The sequence below is a fragment of the Colobus angolensis genome, unplaced genomic scaffold (assembly GCF_000951035.1).
Source record: "Colobus angolensis palliatus isolate OR3802 unplaced genomic scaffold, Cang.pa_1.0 Scaffold11, whole genome shotgun sequence".
NCBI lineage: Eukaryota > Metazoa > Chordata > Mammalia > Primates > Cercopithecidae > Colobus > Colobus angolensis.
Genome location: NW_012112030.1, coordinates 11,869,762 through 11,889,210, shown reverse-complemented (window position 1 = coordinate 11,889,210; position 19,449 = coordinate 11,869,762). Strand labels below are relative to the sequence as shown.

Here is a 19,449-nt window from a genome sequence, read left to right as displayed (position 1 = left end):
TCCCCCAGCTAGGCCTGTGACATGCTGTAACACCCTCTTTGGGGCTCTGTGGTTCCTGGTGTCTCCAAGTTTTTGGGCATCATTATGTTCCCCTTGTCCAGATGCTGGTGCCTGCAGTGGAAGCTGCTTGTGGTACATCCGGTCCAGCCACAGCCTCACGTGGAGCCTGCATCTGGAGCTGCTTGCCCTGCTGCAGCTGATGCACCTGGCTGTGCATAGTGGCCGGACCTTGCGTGCACTCACTCACACATCCCTTGCCACTCCATGCCTGGCTTGCCCTTGGCAGCTGTGGGATCCAGGCCAGTAGTGCGAGCCAAGTACAGCCTGCCAGGTTGACTCGGCAGAACAAGCCCAGCAGCCAGGAGCAAAACTCAAGCAGAAGCACACGGAGGTTTCTGACTAGCAAAGCAACACCCTAAAGATCCTGTGACAAAAGAACTTGAATAAAGATCCATGTAACCAATCAGGAGAACAGAGGAGAAAAAAAGATTAAAAATAAAACAAACAGGACCTCAGTAACCTATAGGATATCAAGTAGTTTAACACTCATGTACTTGGGGTCGGAGAAGGAAAGACCAATAGAATGGGGTAGAAGATGCATTTAAAAATATGGTTTTGGGCTGGGCACAGTGGGTTACAACTGTAATCCCAGCACTTTGGAAGGCCAAGGTGCGCAAATCACCTGAGCTCAGGAGTTTGAGGCCAGACTGGCCAATATGGTGAAACCCTATCTCCACTAAAATTACAAAAATTAGCTAGGTGTGGCAGTGTGCACCTGTAATCCCAGCTACTCAGGAGGCTGAGGCAGTAGAGTCACTTAAACCCAGGAGGTTGAGGTTGCAGTGAGCTGAGATCATGCCATTACACTCCAGTCTGAGTGACAGAGCCAGACTCTGTCTCAAAAAAAAAAAAATATGGTTTTGAAAATGTCCTAAACTGATAGAAAACATCAACCTCCAAATCCAAGCAGCTCAGAAAAATTTAGGATAAATACAAAGAAAACCATGCTTAGGTTGATTGTGGTCAAATTACCGGGAAAAAAAAAAAAAAAAAAAAGGAAAATATTGATTGACCATAGCCACAGTAAGATAAGATGTTACCTATAAGGCAACAAGAAGAAATGGGATGCCAAGAAATGGAATGATTTATTTAAAGGCCGAAATAAGAAAATGCTCAACTCAGAACTCTATATTCAGCAAACTATCCTTAAAACATGGAGGTGAAATAAAGATACTTTCAAATGAAAAAAAAAAAAAAAACAGAAAGAACTCATCACCAGCAGACCTGTACTGCAAAAAATACCCGTGGAAGCTTCCCAGATTGAATTATACAAGATGGAAACTCATATTTGTAGGAAGAAATAAAGACTGAAGGGATAAATTTAGGAAAAACATAAAATACTAGCTTAGTTTTTTCTTTGTTAATGTCCTCAAAAGACAAGTGACTGTTAAAAAAGTCGTATCATTGTAATAAGAGGTTTGTAAGATATATAGAAAAGAAGAATACTAAAATAACTCAAAGAACCAATGAGGATGTAAATTAAACTGTTGTAAGGTTCTTCCATTTGTGACATATATAGTGAAACAACACTAATTCTAATTAGACTGTGATAAATTAAGGATGCACATTGTTAGAGCAATCACTTAAAAATTTTGTACAAAGAGTTTCTAGATAAAAAGTCAACAGAAGATACAAAATGTTACAAAAGAGCTAATGAACCCAAAAGGTTGCAAGAAAAGAGGAAACAAAAATAGATTCAAACAAATAGGAGAAAGTTTACAAGGTGACAGACTTAACTCCTACCATATCAATAATTATATGAAATGTCAATGAATAAAACACTCTAAAAAGTAGAAACTGTCACACTAGATTAGAAAAGAAATGCCTACAAGAGATACATTTTAAACATATAGCCACAGATGAGTTGAAAATAAAAAGATGTTAAAAATATATACCATGCAAGTATTAAACACAAGAAAGCTGGTGTAGCCAGATGAATATCATTAGTAGACCCTCAGACAAGGACTAGTATCAGAGATAAAAAGGGACGTTTCATAACGACAAATGTGCTACTTCAGCAGGTAAACTAATAATCCTAAAGGTGTATGTACATAACGAGAGCTCCAAAATACATGATGAAAAAACTGACAGGCAAAAGGGATAACCAGACAAATCCACGACAATGTTTGGAGACTTTAACACTCTCTCAGCAATAAATAGAACCAGTAGACCAGCAGACCAAAAAGAAAACAAAACTAGATCTGAAAAACATTATCAACCAATTTGATCTGACATTTGCTCTAATATCTGAAATACACATTCTTTTAAGTGCACTTGAAGCATATAACTAAATATAACCATAAAATGAGCTACAAATTAACTGTTAATTCCAAAAGACAAAAGATTCTTACAATGGATACTCTCTGAGGATAACAGAATCTTAAATTATAGAGCAACAATAGGATATCCATAAAAGCACAAAATACTTGGAAAGTCAATATCTCATTGTAAATAACACTCTAAATAACAAAAGATATCACAAGGGAAATTAGAAAATACCTTTAACTGAAAAGTAATGAAAAAAAACCAACAAAATAAAAAATTGGCCCTTCGAAAAGATTAATTGGCAAAGCCCTAGCATGAACAAGCAGAGGGGAAAGAAAGAAAACAAAAATAACAACAGGAAAGGAAACAAAAATGACCAATATCAGGAATAAAGAAAGAGATATAACTACAGATCCCACAGATATGAGAACAGAAGAACATATTATAAACAATATTATGCCAATAATTTTAGCAACTCAGTATACTTACACAATGAAATACTTCTAGGCAAACTCCTTAAGATCTCCCATCTATTATTTTTAGTGAGGGCAAAAACAACCAAAAATGAAGCACACAAGAGTTCACACTATGTGATTAGATAATGTTCTAATACTGGCAGCTAAGCATGATGATAAAAGTAGAAACGTGGTTGCAGCAGGGACGGCAGGTGAGCTGAGTGGAGATGACTATAAAGGGACACAAAGGATATTTCTAGGAGGATGGAAATGTTCTGTGTCTTGAAGGGAGTAGTGGTTACAGGTGTTTGCAAACTGCCAAACTCATCACACTGTCTACATAACACCTGAATTTTACTTAATGCAAATCTGCCTCAATGAAATTGATTTAAAAAAAAAAAATCTTATTTTACAACACCACATAAGTAGAATACTGAATTTAGTCAGAAATTTTTAAATTACTTTTTGGGGGATTATTTTGTGCAGGTTACATACAAAATTGGGACAAGAATACAAAAAATACTTGAAAATTTTTAAAGTTCATCAAAGAATACTTCAATTCTATTATATACCTTATTAAAGAGTAGGAAGTACAAACTACAGGCCAAGAAGTATGCTACATGCTTTCATATATTATGCCACACAAAGATTGTGTCTTTCATTCATGATAAAATCTAGCATGTGCCTTGGGAAATAGCTGTGTTACAAATGAAACAGCAATAAACCTGGAGCCAGAAGACCCAGGTGCTGAAATAGTGACATAGCTTATTTATTAGCTTTGTGACCTTAAGCAAGTCACACAATCTTAGATTTCTTCCACTCTAGGACTGATGTGAGGACTAAGGAATATTATTTCAATGTTCCTGGTAAAACACACCACGAATACAGTTTTATTATTCACAGTAAGTGCTCAATAAACACTGCTGAAATGAAGAAATGAAGTAGATAAACAACATGAACAGAGAAACAAGCAGAAGGAAAAAATAAAGGGACATTGTTTTCTGTGGAGAGGATGGGTGGAGGGTGGGAGAGAGCTTCCAAAGCATGATGACCTAATACCACACTCATATCATGAGAAGTGAAGCCACCTGGACTTCCTGGGTCAAGTGGGGACTTGGGAAAACGTTTCTGTTTAGCTAAAGGATTGTAAATGCACCAATCAGCGCTCTGTGTCTGGCTAAAGTATTGTAAATACACCAATCAGCACTCTGTAAAAACGCACCAATCAGCACTGTGTGTCTAGCTAAAGGATTGTAAACGCAATAATCAGCACTCTGTAAAAACGCACCAATCAGCGCTCTGTGTCTAGCTAAAGGTTTGTAAACACATCAATCAGCACTCTGTAATGGACCAATCAGCACTCTGTAAAATGGACCAATCAGCAGGACGTGGGCGGGGACAAATAAGGGAGTAAAAACTGGCCACTCCAGCCAGCAGCGGCAACCTGGTCAGGTCCCCTTCCATGCTGTGGAAGCTTTGGTCTTTTGCTCTTCATAATAAATCTTGCTGCTGCTCACTCTTTGGGTCCACAATACGTTTATGAGCTGTAACACTCACCGTGAGGATCTATGGCTTCATTCCTGAAGTCATGAGACCACGAGCCCACCGGGAGGAACAAACAACTCCAGATGCCCCAACTTTAAGAGTTGTAACACTCACTGCGAGGGTCTGCGGATTCATTCCTGAAGTCAGCGAGACCAATAACCCACCGGAGGGAATAAATTCCAGACACATTTTGGTGACCATGAAGGGACAATCACCAAGGGGTGAGTACCGTCGGACCCCTTTTACTTGCTATTCTGTCCCATTTTTCCTTAGAATTTGGGGGCTAAATATTGGGCACGTGTAGGCCAGTTAAAAGTGACTAGCACAGCCGCCGGACTAAAGACACGGGTGGCAGGCTTTCTGGAAAAGGGCTCTCTAACAACCCTCAATTCTTTGGAGTTGGGAGCATTGGTTCGCCTGGAACCAGCTTCCGCTTTTCCTGTACTTCTGGACTGAGCCAAGGGTTGACAGAGAGGAAAGTCATTCAGCCCCAGGGTCCTGACAACCAGTTGGTTGACCTTGCAGTCATGAGCGGAACTCTCAAAGTCATGTCACCCAAGCGAGACTCGCCCATCTATCCTATCTATCCTGACCCTTGCCTCCTGGGTCCTCATGCCTGCCAAAGAAACTTCCTCTCACCTCTCTTCTCCCAGGCTAGTCCTGCTTCTAAAAACCACTCCCTGTTTCTGGTGCTTTTCTAGTTTCTCCTATAAGAATGATTTCTAGTATCAACTTCAGGACTCTGTTCCCTTCTTTAGGCACCCAGGCTCACCAATCAGAAAGACACAATTTTTGCCCAAAGCCCTGTCGAGGTTGGGGGGACTATCTTAGCAAGAATTTTAGGATCCCTCCTCAGACCAGCAGGCCTAACAAAAGCTATTCCTGAAGCTAGGATATGGGGAGCTTCAGAAATGGTATCTTTCCTATCATATAAATAAGGACAAAAGGCATCACTCTTCCAACCCTGGAGATCCCTTCCCTCCATCAGGGTATGGACCTCCGCTTCATTTTTGGGGCGTAACATCTTTATAGGACAGGAGTAAAGTCCCAATACTAACAGAAGAACACTTAGGACTCTAACAGGTTTTCGAGAATGCATCGGTAAGGGACACTAAATCCAAGTTTCCTCATTCCTCTTCTTGGTCTAGGAGGACAGGCAAGGGTGCAGGTTTTCGAGAATGCATCGATAAGGGCCACTAAATCCGACCTTTCTCAGTCCTCCTTGTGGTCTAGGAGGAAAACTAGTGTTTCTGCTGCTGCATCGGTGAACGAACTATTCCAATCAGCAGGGTCCAGGGACTGTTGCAGGTTCTTGGGCAGGGGGGGACCCAAACAATCCAAAACCATGGGCAGTTTTGTCTTTCAGATGGGAAACACTCAGGCATCAATAGGCTCACCCTTGAAATACATGCTAAGTCACTGGGACCAACTTGATCTGCAAACCCTGAAAAAGAGGTGGCTCATTTTTTCTGCACTACGGCCTGGCCCCAATATTCTCTCTCTGATGGGGAAAAACGGCCACCTGAGGGAAGTATAAACTATGATATTATCCTGCAGATTGACCTTTACTGTAAGAGGGAAGACAAATGGAGTGAAATACCTTATGTCCAAGCTTTCTTTTCATTGAAGGAGAATACACAACTATGCAAAGCTTGCAATTTACATCTCACAGGAGGACCTCGCAACTTACCCCCATATCCTAGCCTCCCTATAGCTCCCCTTCCTATTAATGATAAGCCTCCTCTAATATCCCCTGCCCAGAAGGAAACAAGCAAAGAAATCTCCAAGGGACCAGAAGAACCCCCAGGCTATTGGTTATGTCCCCTTCAAGCTGTAGGGGGAGGGGAATTTGACCCAAAGCAGGTCCATGTCCCCTTTTCCCTCTCTGATTTAAAGCAGATCAAAGCAGACCTGGGGAAGTTTTCAGATGATCCTGATAGGTACATAGATGTCCTACAGGGTCTAGGGCAAACATTCAATCTCATATGGAGATATGTCACGCTATTGTTAGATCAAACCCTGGCCTTTAATGAAAAGAATGCGGCTTTAGCTGCAGCCCGGGAGTTTGGAGATACCTGGTATCTTAGTTAAGTAAATGATAGAATGACGGCCAAAGAAAGGGACAAATTCCCTACTGTTCAGCAAGCCGTCCCCAGTACGGATCCCCACTGGGATCTAGACTCAGATCATGGGGACTGGAGTCGTAAATATCTGCTGACCTGTGTTCTACAAGGACTAAGGAGAATTAGGAAAAAGTCCATGTATTATTCAGTGATGTCCACCATAACTCAGAGAACAGAAGAAAATCCTTCTGCCCTCCTCGAGCAGCTACGGAAGGCCGTAAGAAAATATACGCCCCTGTCACCCGACTCATTCAATGGTCAATTGATTCTAAAAGATAAGTTTATTACCCAATCAGTCGCAGATATCAGAAGAAAGCTCCAAAGGCGAGCCCTGGGCCCTGAACAAAATCTGGAGGCATTATTAAACCTGGCAACCTCAGTGTTCTATAATAGGGACCAAGAGGAACAGGTCAAAAAGGAAAAGTAAGATCAGAGAAAGACTACAGCCTTACTCATGGCGCTCAGACATACAAACCTTGGTGGTTCAAAGAGGACAGAAAATGGAGCAGGCCAATCACCTGGTGGGCCTTGTTATCAGTGTGGTTTGCAAGGACACTTTAAAAAAGATTGTCCAATGAGAAGTTGCCCCCTCGCCATGTCCACTATGCTGAGGCAATCACTGGAAGGCGCACTGCCCCAGAGGACAAAGGTTCTCTGGGCCAGAAGCCCCCAACCAGATGGTCCAGCAACAGGACTGAGGGTGCCCGGGGCAAGCGCCAGCTCATGTCATCACCCTCACTGAGCCCCGGGTACGTTTAAACATTGAGGGCCAGGAAATTGACTTCCTCCTGGACACTGGCGTGGCCTTCTCAGTGTTAATCTCCTGTCCCAGACAACGGTCCTCAAGGTCCGTTACCAACCGAGGAATCCTGGGACAGCCTGTAACCAGGTATTTCTCCCACCTCCTCAGGTGTAATTGGGAGACTATTCTCTTTTCACATGCCTTTCTTGTTATGCCTGAAAGTCCCATACCCTTATTAGGGAGGGATATATTAGCCAAGGCTGGAGCGATTATCTACATGAATATGGGGAACAAGTTACCCATTTGTTGTCCCCTGCTTGAGAAGGGAATCAACCCTGAAGTCTAGGCACTGGAAGGAACAAACTCAAGCTCCAGCCTTAAGTCTTCCCATGGGACAAAACTTCTCTTTATACGTCACAGAGAGAGCAGGAATAGCTCTTGGTGTCCTTACTCAGACTCGTGGGACAACCCCATAACCAGTGGCATACCTAGGTAAGGAAACTCATATAGTAGAAAAGGCTGGCCTCACTGTTTATGGGTAGTTGCAGGGGTGGCTGTCTTTAGTGTCAGAAGCTGTCAAAATAATACAAGGAAAGGACCTCACTATCTGGACTACTCATGATGTAAATGGCGTACTAGGTGCCAAAGGAAGTTTATGGCTCTCAGACTACCACCTGCTTAGACACCAGGTACTACTCCTTGAGGGACCAGTGCTTCAAATACGTACTTGTGTGGCCCTCAACCCTGTCACTTTTCTCCCAGAGGATGGGGAACCAATAGAGCATGACTGCCAACAAATTACAGTCCAGACTTATGCCACCCGAGAGGATCTCTTAGAAGTCCCCTTAGTTAATCCTGACCTTAACCTATATACCGATGGAAGTTCATTTGTGGAGAATGGGATACAAAGAGCAGGTTACGCCATAGTAACAGTACTTGAAAGTAAGCCTCTTCCCTCAGGGACCAGCGCCCAGTTAGCAGAACTAGTGGCACTTACCCGAGCATTAGAACTGGGAAAGGGAAGAATAATAAATGTGTATACAGATAGCAAGTATGTAATCCTACATGCCCATGCTGCAATATGGAAAGAAAGGGAGTTCCTACCCTCTGGGGGGAACCCCCATTAAATACCACAAGGAAACCATGGAGTTATTGCACACAGCGCAAAAACGCAAGGAGGTGGCAGTCTTACACTGCCAAAGCCAGCAGAGAGGAAAGCCAGAGACACAGACAGAGAAAGAGAGAGACAAAGTCAAAGACAGAAGGAACGAGAGAGAGGAAGAGACAGAGAGACAGAGAGAAGGAGACAGAGGAAGAGACAGAGACGAAGAGTCAAAGAGAGACAGAGAGAGGAAGAGACAGACAGAAAGTCAAAGAAGGAAAGATAGGAAGACACAAAGAGGGAGTCAGAGAGAAAGAGAGAGACAGACAAAGAAGAAATCAGAGACAGAGAGAGAGAGAGAGAGAAGTGGTAAAGAAAAAACAGTGTACCCTATTCCTTTGAAAGCCAGGGTAAATTTAAAACCTATAATTGATCATTGAAGGTCTTCTCTGTAACCCTGTAACACTCCAACATCACCTTGCCGTCAGTGTAAACAAGAGTGTAGCCCAAAAGCACTGAGGCCACTGACAACCCATAGCCTTCCTATCAAAAATCCTTAACCCAGCAGGTTTCCTAACACGGGATCTAAATCATAATTAATTACCATACAAAGGTCCGACCAGATCTAGCAGGAACTCCCTTCAGGACAGGACAATAGATGGTTCTTCCCAGGCAATTAAGGGGAAAAGACACAGTGGGTATTCAGTAAGTGATAAGGAAACTCTTGTAGAAGCAGAGTTAGAAAAATTGCCTAATAGCTGGTCTGCTCAAACCTGCTAGTTGTTTGCACTCAGCCAAATCTTAAAGTACTTACAGAATCAGGAAAGAGTCATCTATACCAATTCTAAGTTAATATGAACTGAACGAGGTTTCATTAATAGCAAAGAAAAATTAAAATCCCAAACTTACAAGGTTTTCAACTAAAGTAAAGTTTGCTAACAGTTAATGGTGTAACATGTATTATCCTACTACCACACACTCTCAAAGGATTCCTCAGACAGTTTGCAAGAATTAACAAAATCTATCCTTACTCTACAATCCCAAATAGACTCTTTGGCAGCAGTGACTCTCCAAAATCGCCAAGGCCTAGACCTCTTCACTGCTGAGAAAGGAGGATTCTGCACCTTCTTAGGGGAAGAGTGTTATTTTTACACTAACCAGTCAGGGATAGTACAAGATAGCACCCGACATTTATAGGAAAAGGCTTCTGAAATCAGACAACGCCTTTCAAACTCTTATACCAACCTCTAGAGTTGAGCGACATGGCTTCTCCCCTTTCTAGGTCCTGTGACAGCCATCTTGCTATTACTCACCTTTGGGTCCTTTATTTTTAACCTCCTTGTCAAATTTGTTTCCTCGAGAATCAAGGCCATCAAACTAGAGTCTTACAAATGGAACCCCAAATGAGCTCAACTAACAACTTCTACCAAGGACCCCTGGACTGACCCGCTGGCCCTTTCACTGGCCTAAAGAGTTCTCCTCTGGAGGACACTACAATTTCAGGGCCCCTTCTTCGCCCCCATCCAGCAGGAAGTAGCTAGAGGGGTCATCACCCAATTCCCAACAACAGTTGGGGTATCCTGTTTAGAGGGGGAGAGGTGAAGCCAGCTGGACTTCCTGGGTCAAGTGGGGACTTGGAGAACATTTCTGTCTAGCTAAAGGATTGTAAATGCACAAATCAGTGCTCTGTGTCTAGCTAAAAGATTGTAAATGCACCAATCAGCACTCTGTAAAAACACACCAATCAGCAGGACATGGGCGGGGACAAATAAGGGAATAAAAGCTGGGCACCCCAGCCAACAACGGCAACCTGCTTGGGTCCCCTTACACACTGTGGAAGCTTTGTTCTTTTGCTCTTCGCAGTAAATCTTGCTGCTGCTCACTCTTTGCGTCTACACTAGCTTTATGAGCTGTAACACACACCGTGAGGGTCTGCGGCTTCATTCCTGAAGTCAGCAAGACCATGAACCCACCAGAAGGAAAAAACAACTCTGGATGTGCCACCTTTACGAGCTGTAACACTCACTGCGAAGGTCTGTGGCTTCACTCCTGAAGTCAGCGAGACCACGAACCCACTGGGAGGAACAAACAACTCCAGATGCACCAACTTTAAGAGCTGTAACATTCACTGCAGAGGTCTAAAGCTTCACTCCTGAAGTCAGCAAGACCACAAACTCACCAGAAGGAAGAAACTCCAGATACACCTGAACATCTGAAGGAACAAACTCTGGACACACCGTGTTTAATAGCTGTAACACTCACCGCGAGGGTCTGTGACTTCATTCTTGAAGTCAGCGAGACCAAGAACCCACTGGAGGGAATAAATTCCGGACACATGAGTAGTAGGTGCTGTGGGTAGGACAGGGTTGGCTGACCTCCAGAATGAATACACTTTCATTGTGACCAGGATAACAGCTGGGGTAACAGATATCACAAGATTGGCTCCGATGTGACCCTGAGGAGTATCTCAGCTTCATGAGTACAACCAACAGTGTGGCTACCACAAAGCATGTACTATAGGTGGCTGCTGTTATTCGTCTCCAAACTTTTACTTTGTTACCCAAGCTAACAATCACTTGTGCTGGCAAGGAGCATAAAAGGGGGGTTACCCGCACACCAAGTAGCCTCCAAGGGGCTTTTCCTACGTTCCTAAGAGGCACAGTGAGTCTTCTACTATGAATCTTTGAAATGCCAGCATCACTGATGAACAACTATTCAAAGTGTTCCATCCTTCTCATCCTTAGGTTTTTCTGAGATTTTGCTCTCAGACGACAAGTGCAGATATTTTCTAGATACAGCAGCTGTGACCAGACCAACACCACCACTGATGACTAGTAGGCTGATTTTCAGTAGAGTTCCAAGGAATGATCTGCTAGGCCTGACAGAGCACTCGAGAAGTACCTAAGAGTATGGCTGGCCCAGATTCAAGACCAGAGAAACCAGGTATCTTCCTCCAAATATAGGGCTCCTAGAAGGACACCTAGAAATTCAACACTCAATCACAATGTCATGTGATAAGTTATATAACAGGGCTTTTAATTGAATGCTGTGGGGACACACAGAGGAGATAATGAGCCAAACAGTAGGGGGAGAAGCAGTATCAGGGGAAGTAATTCCTGAAAAAGGTGGTACCTGTGCAGAACCCAAAGATGTTGAGTTATTTGGGCAAAAGACATTCCGGGCAGGAGGCAGACACAGAACGTACAAAGACTCAAAAGGGATGGCACCATCTGCAGAGAACTGCAAGTAATTCTACATGGCTGGAGAACATGCAGTTCTCTGCAGATGGCACAGCCAGGGTCTTAGGAAAGACCTTTTTAAAACAAGAATCTACGAATGTACACTTTACCATGAAGAGGAAGGGAAACAACTGAAGCAATTTTAAGCAAGCAGTACCATAATAAAATTAGCATTAAAAAAAATTGTGGTGACAGTGTGGAGAACAGATTGGAGGGGAACAAAAGTCAAGAAGACAGGGGAACAGCTGAAGTAATCCCTGTGGAGGAGGATGGTGGCCTAAGAGAGCAGCACTTAGAACGGAGGGAAGATGTGTCAAACACAGCAAAGAGGTCTAGAGAGAACTCTCAAGGCTTATTCACTGATTTATGTGAGGTGAGAAAAAGAAAGAACCAAGCATGACTCCTAGGCTGCAAGCGTGGATGTCTAAATGGATAGATCTGCTGTTCACAGAAATACAGAGTAAGTCAACTCATATTTGAAAGTATAAAAATCAATGATACTGCACTAAATTTTAAAACATTAACACAAACAAAGGCAGAGGTTGTCTCAGATAGTATGGATACATATCTCTGAGATAAATGAAAAGCTTAAATTCAGAGAGGAGTAAGTCAGAGTTAAAGAAATTCCTGTCTAACATATGTTGATGAGTGAATAATCAAAGAATAAAACAGAAGGCAATTCACTAACAAGAGAGCCATCTACTGCCTTATAAGCATAGTGCAGCAATGAAATGCCACACACACAAAAAAATGTGGAAGACAGCCAGGAGTTTTTGACCACTTCACACTGGACATGTTTTTACAAAATATCTGATTCCTCCCACAAAAAAATTCCAAGTGGTTAGCATGTTTAATAATAGCTAAATGCTTTCACTTACTTACATTTCTCCTATAAACATCAATTCAATAGAAAACATCATTTGAATACAAAACACTTACCTGCCATCATTGCTATCATACTGGCTTTATAGACATTAGTAAGAGATCCAAGCTCTCCTGTTGCTAATATAGTTTTCAGATGAGCCTCCCCACAGGCCTTGCGAAACTGACGAATCTCATCATACAGGGCTGGGAAAGAAAATAATTGAGGCAGTTACAAAGCAGGCAAGTGATAACATAACTTGGCAGCCGTTTAGAGCTGGTAGAACCCATTTCACATTTAGGAAACATAAAACATTTGTCACTTTCTAAAAATCACCCCAATTTAACATTGCCTGGAGCATTCTGTTGCAGTTCACATCCTGTTACAAGGAAAGTTTGGTTTGCTACCATGAAACCGTTTCTAAGCCCTGGCCTGAGGTCCAGAGACATAGAGCTTTTTAAATATCATAATGACATGCAAATTATAAATCATTTCTGTCTTGTCCATATGATGGTTGCTTCCAACAAAAAACAAATGTAGCTACTATACATACAGTGGTGTACCCCTTTGAAAAGTAATAAAATAAATCTTAGGTTCTTATTAATTCTTCCATTCACAAGTAATAGGTTCTTTGGCTGAAACACAAAGCACACCTTTCTCGAGAGTTATGTTCATGACAATAAAAACACAGCAGCTTGCCCCACTGCCTGCCAGAGTATGTTTATATATCTGACTAAAAAGTGTTGAGCCTGGCCAGGTAGTGTTGGACGCATGTGCACAAAGCCATCTGTAGGGAGGCTCAGAGATGCTGCCTTGAATCTATTAACCCCTGAGCCCATGACCCCAGGACCACATCTGGCTTTGGAGGGTTCCACATTGTGCCCAGATTTATTTCATATTTCATATTCAAGGTAACATTTCATATGAAAGGTAACAGGATTTTAGTAAGCAAATTAGACCAAAATCATGGGTATTAAATCTTTAAAAAATTATTTAAGTCTTTTTTCAACGACACCAGTGGATTTTGGCTTTTACCCTGTATCAGGCCGACCACTTTCATTTCTTGAACTCAGGCTACTGCCATGGTGTCAGGACCAAGGCCTTTTCTTTCCTTTGTATTTGAGAATCTTTCATAGGAAGTAGTTTTATAAGCACATGGACTAAACCAAGCAGGAGGGAAACATTCATAATAAGGGTCGGGGTAAGCATTTCTTAAAGCTAAAATGAGAGTTCTATAATTCACAGGCTTACTAAAATACATTAAAAAATGAAAAATTAGTCTCAAGTTAGCAAACTCAGTTCAAACCACAAGAGTTATAACAGCCAAATAAAACTTGCCTTCTCAGTCCTAGAAAACACGAACTTGAAGCTCAGAAGTGAAAAATGAAGAGAAATGAAAGCAAATATTCTATTCCAAGATGCTCAGTGAAGTTTAGAAAGTTTGTTACCACTGAGAGATGGTACCCACAGAAGGTTCTTCAACAAAGAACAAACTATTTTCTCAGATCCTTAGTAACGTGCAGTTCTGAGTACTAGGGATGATTGATCTGAGATGCCACACCACCTGCCTTACCCTGCCCATCTACCTAACCTGGGAGAAAATCATCCTACTTATGCCTTCAATGTGACAACCTGTGTAAGAATGTTAAAAATAGTAATAGACTATGTAGCAAAAATATATATATCTTCTTTTAATTCAGAGAATGAATTGGATGGAATGACATTTCTTGAGTTATTGAATCTAAAGAAAGAAACTTGTTCTCTAAGAACAAGTGACAAGGAAAATCTTCTGATCTAAAAATCCAAGAACACTAATCCAAGTTAACTTGTGATTTAATTAATGATGTTCTTCCACAAAACAGTGTTGTCATTAAAAGCTGGCTTTAGAGTCAGACAAATGCAGATTTAAAACCCAACTCCATCATTTCCTGTGGGACCTTAGGCAAGTTATTTCTCTCAGCATCAGCTCCATCCTTAAAGCGTCAATAATATTTACTTTACAGGGTTACTAGGAATAAGAGAGAGATATACAAAGTACTTTGCATACTGCCTGACATGTTATAAGCACTCAAAAAGTTTAATTATTAAGTTCAGAATTCTAGTAAAATGAATTTCCACTAAGTGTTGTGTTATAAAAGTCAAATCTTACTTCATGGCCTGACCCAGTTCCAGTAACCAAAGTTCTGTTGTATGGATTACTGCTTACGATCAGTGAGCCATCAGACAAGGCTTGAAAGTATTTTATTATAGCAGTTGTTAAAATGAACTTTGGCCTGTGAAACAAATTCTTAAAACACTGATCACAGCCATATTTGTGAACCAAAAAAATCATCCTTTTTCTAGAGTACTACCTTCTGATGCCAAGTGAATTTCTTGAAGTATAGTTAAAATTAACCAGGAAAACCAGAGGTATTTTATGATTCAGTCATTTGGAAGTTATGCTCTTTAATCCATGATCCAAACAGAATGAACCGAAAGTGGTCACTTACAACATAACTGGATTTACAAATATGCAACCAATGCCTTCTCATTCTTTAACTGCAAATTTCTAAAATCATTTTACTGGCCTATTTTACCACATAATAGGGTCAAGTTTTTCTGAGAAAATATCTTAATCTTTAAGGTTCAACAGGTGGAAAGTTGTCATTTCTTTGTTACCATTCTGCCCAAAATATACTAGAACAATTACATCAAAAGTTATACCAAATCTGGTCTTTTTAAAATGTGACCTGGGTTCTATTAAGTGATTGCTTCTACCCAGGCCTTTGAATCTTACAGAGTGAGACAAAGATGAAAGAATAGTTAGATATTTTCTTCATTAGTGCGGTATCAGCAATAGCAGGAGATCCAAAAGTCCAGTGTCCCAGGGGCCAGCCACCAGCCAACAGTGTGGTACCTGTGCTGGCCAGCAGGAGCAGCACCAGCAGCGGCCCTGGGACCACGCTCTTCCTGTGGCACAATATGACTGTGTCCTCTGCTCCTTATTCTCTCATGGTCCTGCTTTTCTTCCAAGCAAGGCTTCCTACTTACTCAGTGAGCTTCTTTATGTCTTTCTAATATCATAAATCCCCTTTCAGCTTCACTTAATCAGAATTGGTTTTGGTCATCTTCAACTCATGAATATTTACTGAAGACGTATGGTATTGTAGACAATAATGTGGGTTCTCCTGAGTATATGGATTCACACCCGAACTCTACTACTAGTTTATTGTTTGATTTGGATAAGTTACTTAACTCCAAACCTGTCCCACGTTCATTTACAAAATGGGAATGATAGAAGTATGCACACCTCACGGAGTTATTTTGAGCATCAAACAGGTTAACATACATGAATAGATAAGGACAATATCCAGCACATTGTTCATGCTCAAGGAATGTCAGTTCCTGTTTTCAAAGTTGTTGGTGGCAGCAGTGATGGTGTTACTGTTACTACTCGATGCTTATTAGGCTCAGATTACAGAGGGACTTACAAAAGCTGAGGACACCATGATCTATGTTCCTTAAAGAACATAAAACCTCTTTGGGCCCCTAAAAAAAAAGTCTGGGGAAAAAAGTTTACTATATATCACAAACAAGTTTGTTTTTAAGCTAAGAACCCATGCTACATTGAATAGCAGACTCTTGACATAAGACAGTTTTTGCTACTTGCTAGTTGTATAAACATTTAGGAATTATTCAATTCCTCTAAGCCTAATTACTTAGGGAGGCTTGGTTTGCTCACATATTTTTGTGATGATTAAATCATACATGTGGCTAGAAGAGAACCAGGCATTTAGTAGGCATTTAATCATTCAATACCAGCTTCCCACATTCTTTCTCATACACTTCCAAAAACCCAAAAATAACTATAATGAACAACAACAACAAAAAAAAGCAAGCACTGTCCCAATACTTATGAAAGCACAACTAGAATTTGCCGATCTTACATATAAGAAAAAATAGACCACTTCACTCCAACAGAAGCCATAGAAACCACAAAGAAGCATTATTAGTGTTTAGGTCATTTTGAGTACTTTGACAGTACCATGATAGACACCTTGGAAACGAGATGAATGACATATGCTAATCAAAGTGGCTTGATGGCTGAAATGTAACCCAGTCAATCTCAAATTATGTCCTTTAACAAACTCAGTTGGCACTTTCCTTTCAATATAAATAAGCCAAACAATGGAAAAATGAATCAGCAGGTTTTCCCCTATGTTCATAGGAAAGGACAATGGTGGGGTGTGGAGTTATTATAATTGCTGCTAGACCACACACGCAGAGGAAATTACAAGTGAAGTAATAAGTTCAACAGATGCCCTTTCCAAAAAATTTTGCATGAGGAATAATTACTCTAAAGGATAAGAAATCCCCTATGTTTTCAAAGCTTATTCTCTCAAAAATGCTCAGTGTTCTGCACACGACATTTAACCATCCCCTTGTGACATAGTTCAGTTACCTTCACGTTTCCAATGTGAAAAGTAAGACGTGGACCAGGCACAGTAGCTCACGCCTGCAATCCCAGCACTTTGGGAGACCAAGGCAGGTGGATCACCTGAGGTCAGGAGCTCGAGACCAGCCTGGCCAACCTGGTGAAACCCCTTCTCTACTAAAGAAGTACAAAAAATTAGCAGGACGTGGTGGTGGACACCTATAATCCCAGTTACTAGAGAAGCTGAAGCAGGAGGATTGCTTGAACCCAGGAGACAGAGGTTGCAGTGAGCCAAGACTGCGCAATTGCACTGGGCAACAAGAGCGAAACTCCATCTCAAAAAGAAAAGTGAGACATGGAGAGACAAATGACTCGCCCCAAATCTTACAGAAAGGAGTCGTCATGTCTTCATACGTGGAATAAAACTGTAAATTTTTCTGCCTCTATTCCAGCACACATAACACACATGCATGCACAGGCACACTCACTGTAGTTACAACATATTCTCAGGGAAATACATTGCAGTACTTCAAGCCACAGAGTCGTCAAAACTCAGAACCTAAAGGGATGTCAACTCCCTTCTAGTTCAAACAACTCACTTGACAGATGGGCATTATAATCCTAAGACCTGGTTTTCATTCTTCTAGGGTAAAAAAGCTGCGTAAAATGAAAAGTTCCAAGGTAATTCAGAAACCTAAGATACTTAATTTTGTATCATGCACTAAAAATGATCTATAGGCCGGGCGCGGTAGCTCAACCCTGTAATCCCAGCACTTTGGGAGGCCGAGACGGGTGGATCACGAGGTCAGGAGATCGAGACCATCCTGCCTAACACGGTAAAATCCCGTCTCTACTAAAAAAAAATACAAAAAATCTAGCCAGGCGATGTGGCGGGCGCCTGTAGTCCCAGTTACTCGGGAGGCTGAGGCAGGAGAATGGCGTAAACCCAGGAGGCGGAGTTTGCAGTGAGCTGAGATCCGGCCACTGCACTCCAGCCTAGGCGACAGAGCAAGACTCCATCTCAAAAAAAAAGAAAAAAAAAAGATCAATAAATTGTTCTTTTAGCTCCCCTGGATGGGAAGAAAACAAGAGTATGGTGCTACAGTAGAGTTCGCATTTTTGAATCAGGACTTTTCAGCCCTTGCTTGGCCGCTGATTAGTGGTGTTACTTGGGAAAGTTACTGAACCTCTCCAAGCTTCATTCTTCTCCTCAAGATTAGATAGGAGAGCTTTACTTTTACAGCTCAAGCCCTTCTCAAATTCTGCCAATAAATATCAAAGTATTAAAATGGTTAGGAAGATTTTTTTTTCCTTCAGATCCACCTTTAATAATAAGCACATGTAAAATGATGGTAAACACTGACTTACTCTAAAAGTTTAAGCTGTTATAACTAAAATGAAAGAGCTTCATGTTGATTTAGAAAGATGATTCTGAACTCTGTCTTAGGGAGCTCTCAACCACAGACAAGAGGGAGCAGGGATTTTCTGTCACACACTGCCAAGAAGGTGAAGAGAAACCTAGCCCCCGTGTCACTGGGGCCTAGCGAAATTCTTAGCCTGCATATTGCCACATCAGGGTGGAGGCAAGGTGAGGGGGACCTGCAGTCAGCTCTGGGGAAAGTGAAAGTCCTTACCAGCGAGGACTGAAAATTCTAGGGGTTGGGGAGGACTTGGTAAGTAGAGCCAGGAAGACAACCCGTAGGCTCTAGAGATTGTCAAATACAAAGCAGTTGATCAACCAGGTAAATATTGATCAAAAAGATGAATATACTGAAGATAATGGATAATGGGAGCAAGATTTCTCACTGACAAGAAGAAGGGGTATAAATATGGAAGGGGAAAGTACGAATAAACCATGCAATGCTGGAGTGTAATAGAGGTTATCAGTGTGAAGCTGTAAGTTCTAAGACAGATTTATAGACTGACATACAGATAAACAAATATACATGAATGTGTGTTTCTATGTGTGTGCTGTGTATATGTGTACGTTCATGTATTTACTAGATCTGTCTGATAAGAGGGCCTAGAGAAATAACATCCCAATAGCAATGAGTTATACCTAGCAGCCAAATCTTGGTTTCTAAATACAATCAATCAATAAAAGGAGGAAGAGCTCCTCGGAGAAATGACTGATTCCAAAGCTGGAGCAGACAACGTCAAAGATACACCTGAAACATCTATTACAAGAAAGCAAGAAGGTTCCTAAAGAATGATGGGAACATAAAAAGGACAGAGGAGCCAGTTTGAAGCAGCTCCTGAAACCGCCTTTGCAAAATTATGACTGAGACAGTAAAAGAGATCTAACCTAACTGACTCCATCTTGTTTCTAACCTTTAAGCTGTCCTTGTTCCTTCCTGGGCACAGGCTGAACTAACTTTGGGAGAAACTTAGTTGATAGTTCATAATTTAAAACAAAGATAATAACAGCACTTTCCCAAAACAAACCTCCTTCCTGCCTGGGGACTAGACTGCCTTTGTAGAACTAACAAGATTAGAAATTATGGCTTAAGAGTCATGCAGCTGGGGGCTGCAAGATTCCAACCCTCCCTAAACTGCTCCTAAGATCAGTGCCTGAGATATTTTGCAGGCCCTGCACTTGATGGATCAGCTGGCACCACCCAGATTGATAAACTGGCTCATTT

General features: G+C 41.5%; 1 protein-coding gene and 1 pseudogene across 4 annotated transcripts in view; one reads left to right on the top strand and one right to left on the bottom strand.

The window, feature by feature from the left end:
• Window positions 1-19,449, bottom strand: part of DERA (deoxyribose-phosphate aldolase (putative)) — a 144,239-nt gene that overhangs the window by 60,247 nt on the left and 64,543 nt on the right. For 2 of the 4 annotated variants that reach the window (XM_011954487.1, XM_011954478.1), the window contains exon 6: window positions 12,471-12,599. The exons of the other annotated variants lie outside the window; for them this stretch is intronic. In XM_011954487.1, the coding sequence (XP_011809877.1) occupies window positions 12,471-12,599 (129 nt within the window). The remainder of the gene's footprint in view (window positions 1-12,470; window positions 12,600-19,449) is intronic. 4 annotated transcript variants of the gene reach the window in all.
• LOC105521195 overlaps window positions 18,233-19,449 on the top strand; it is a 10,341-nt pseudogene continuing 9,124 nt past the window's right edge.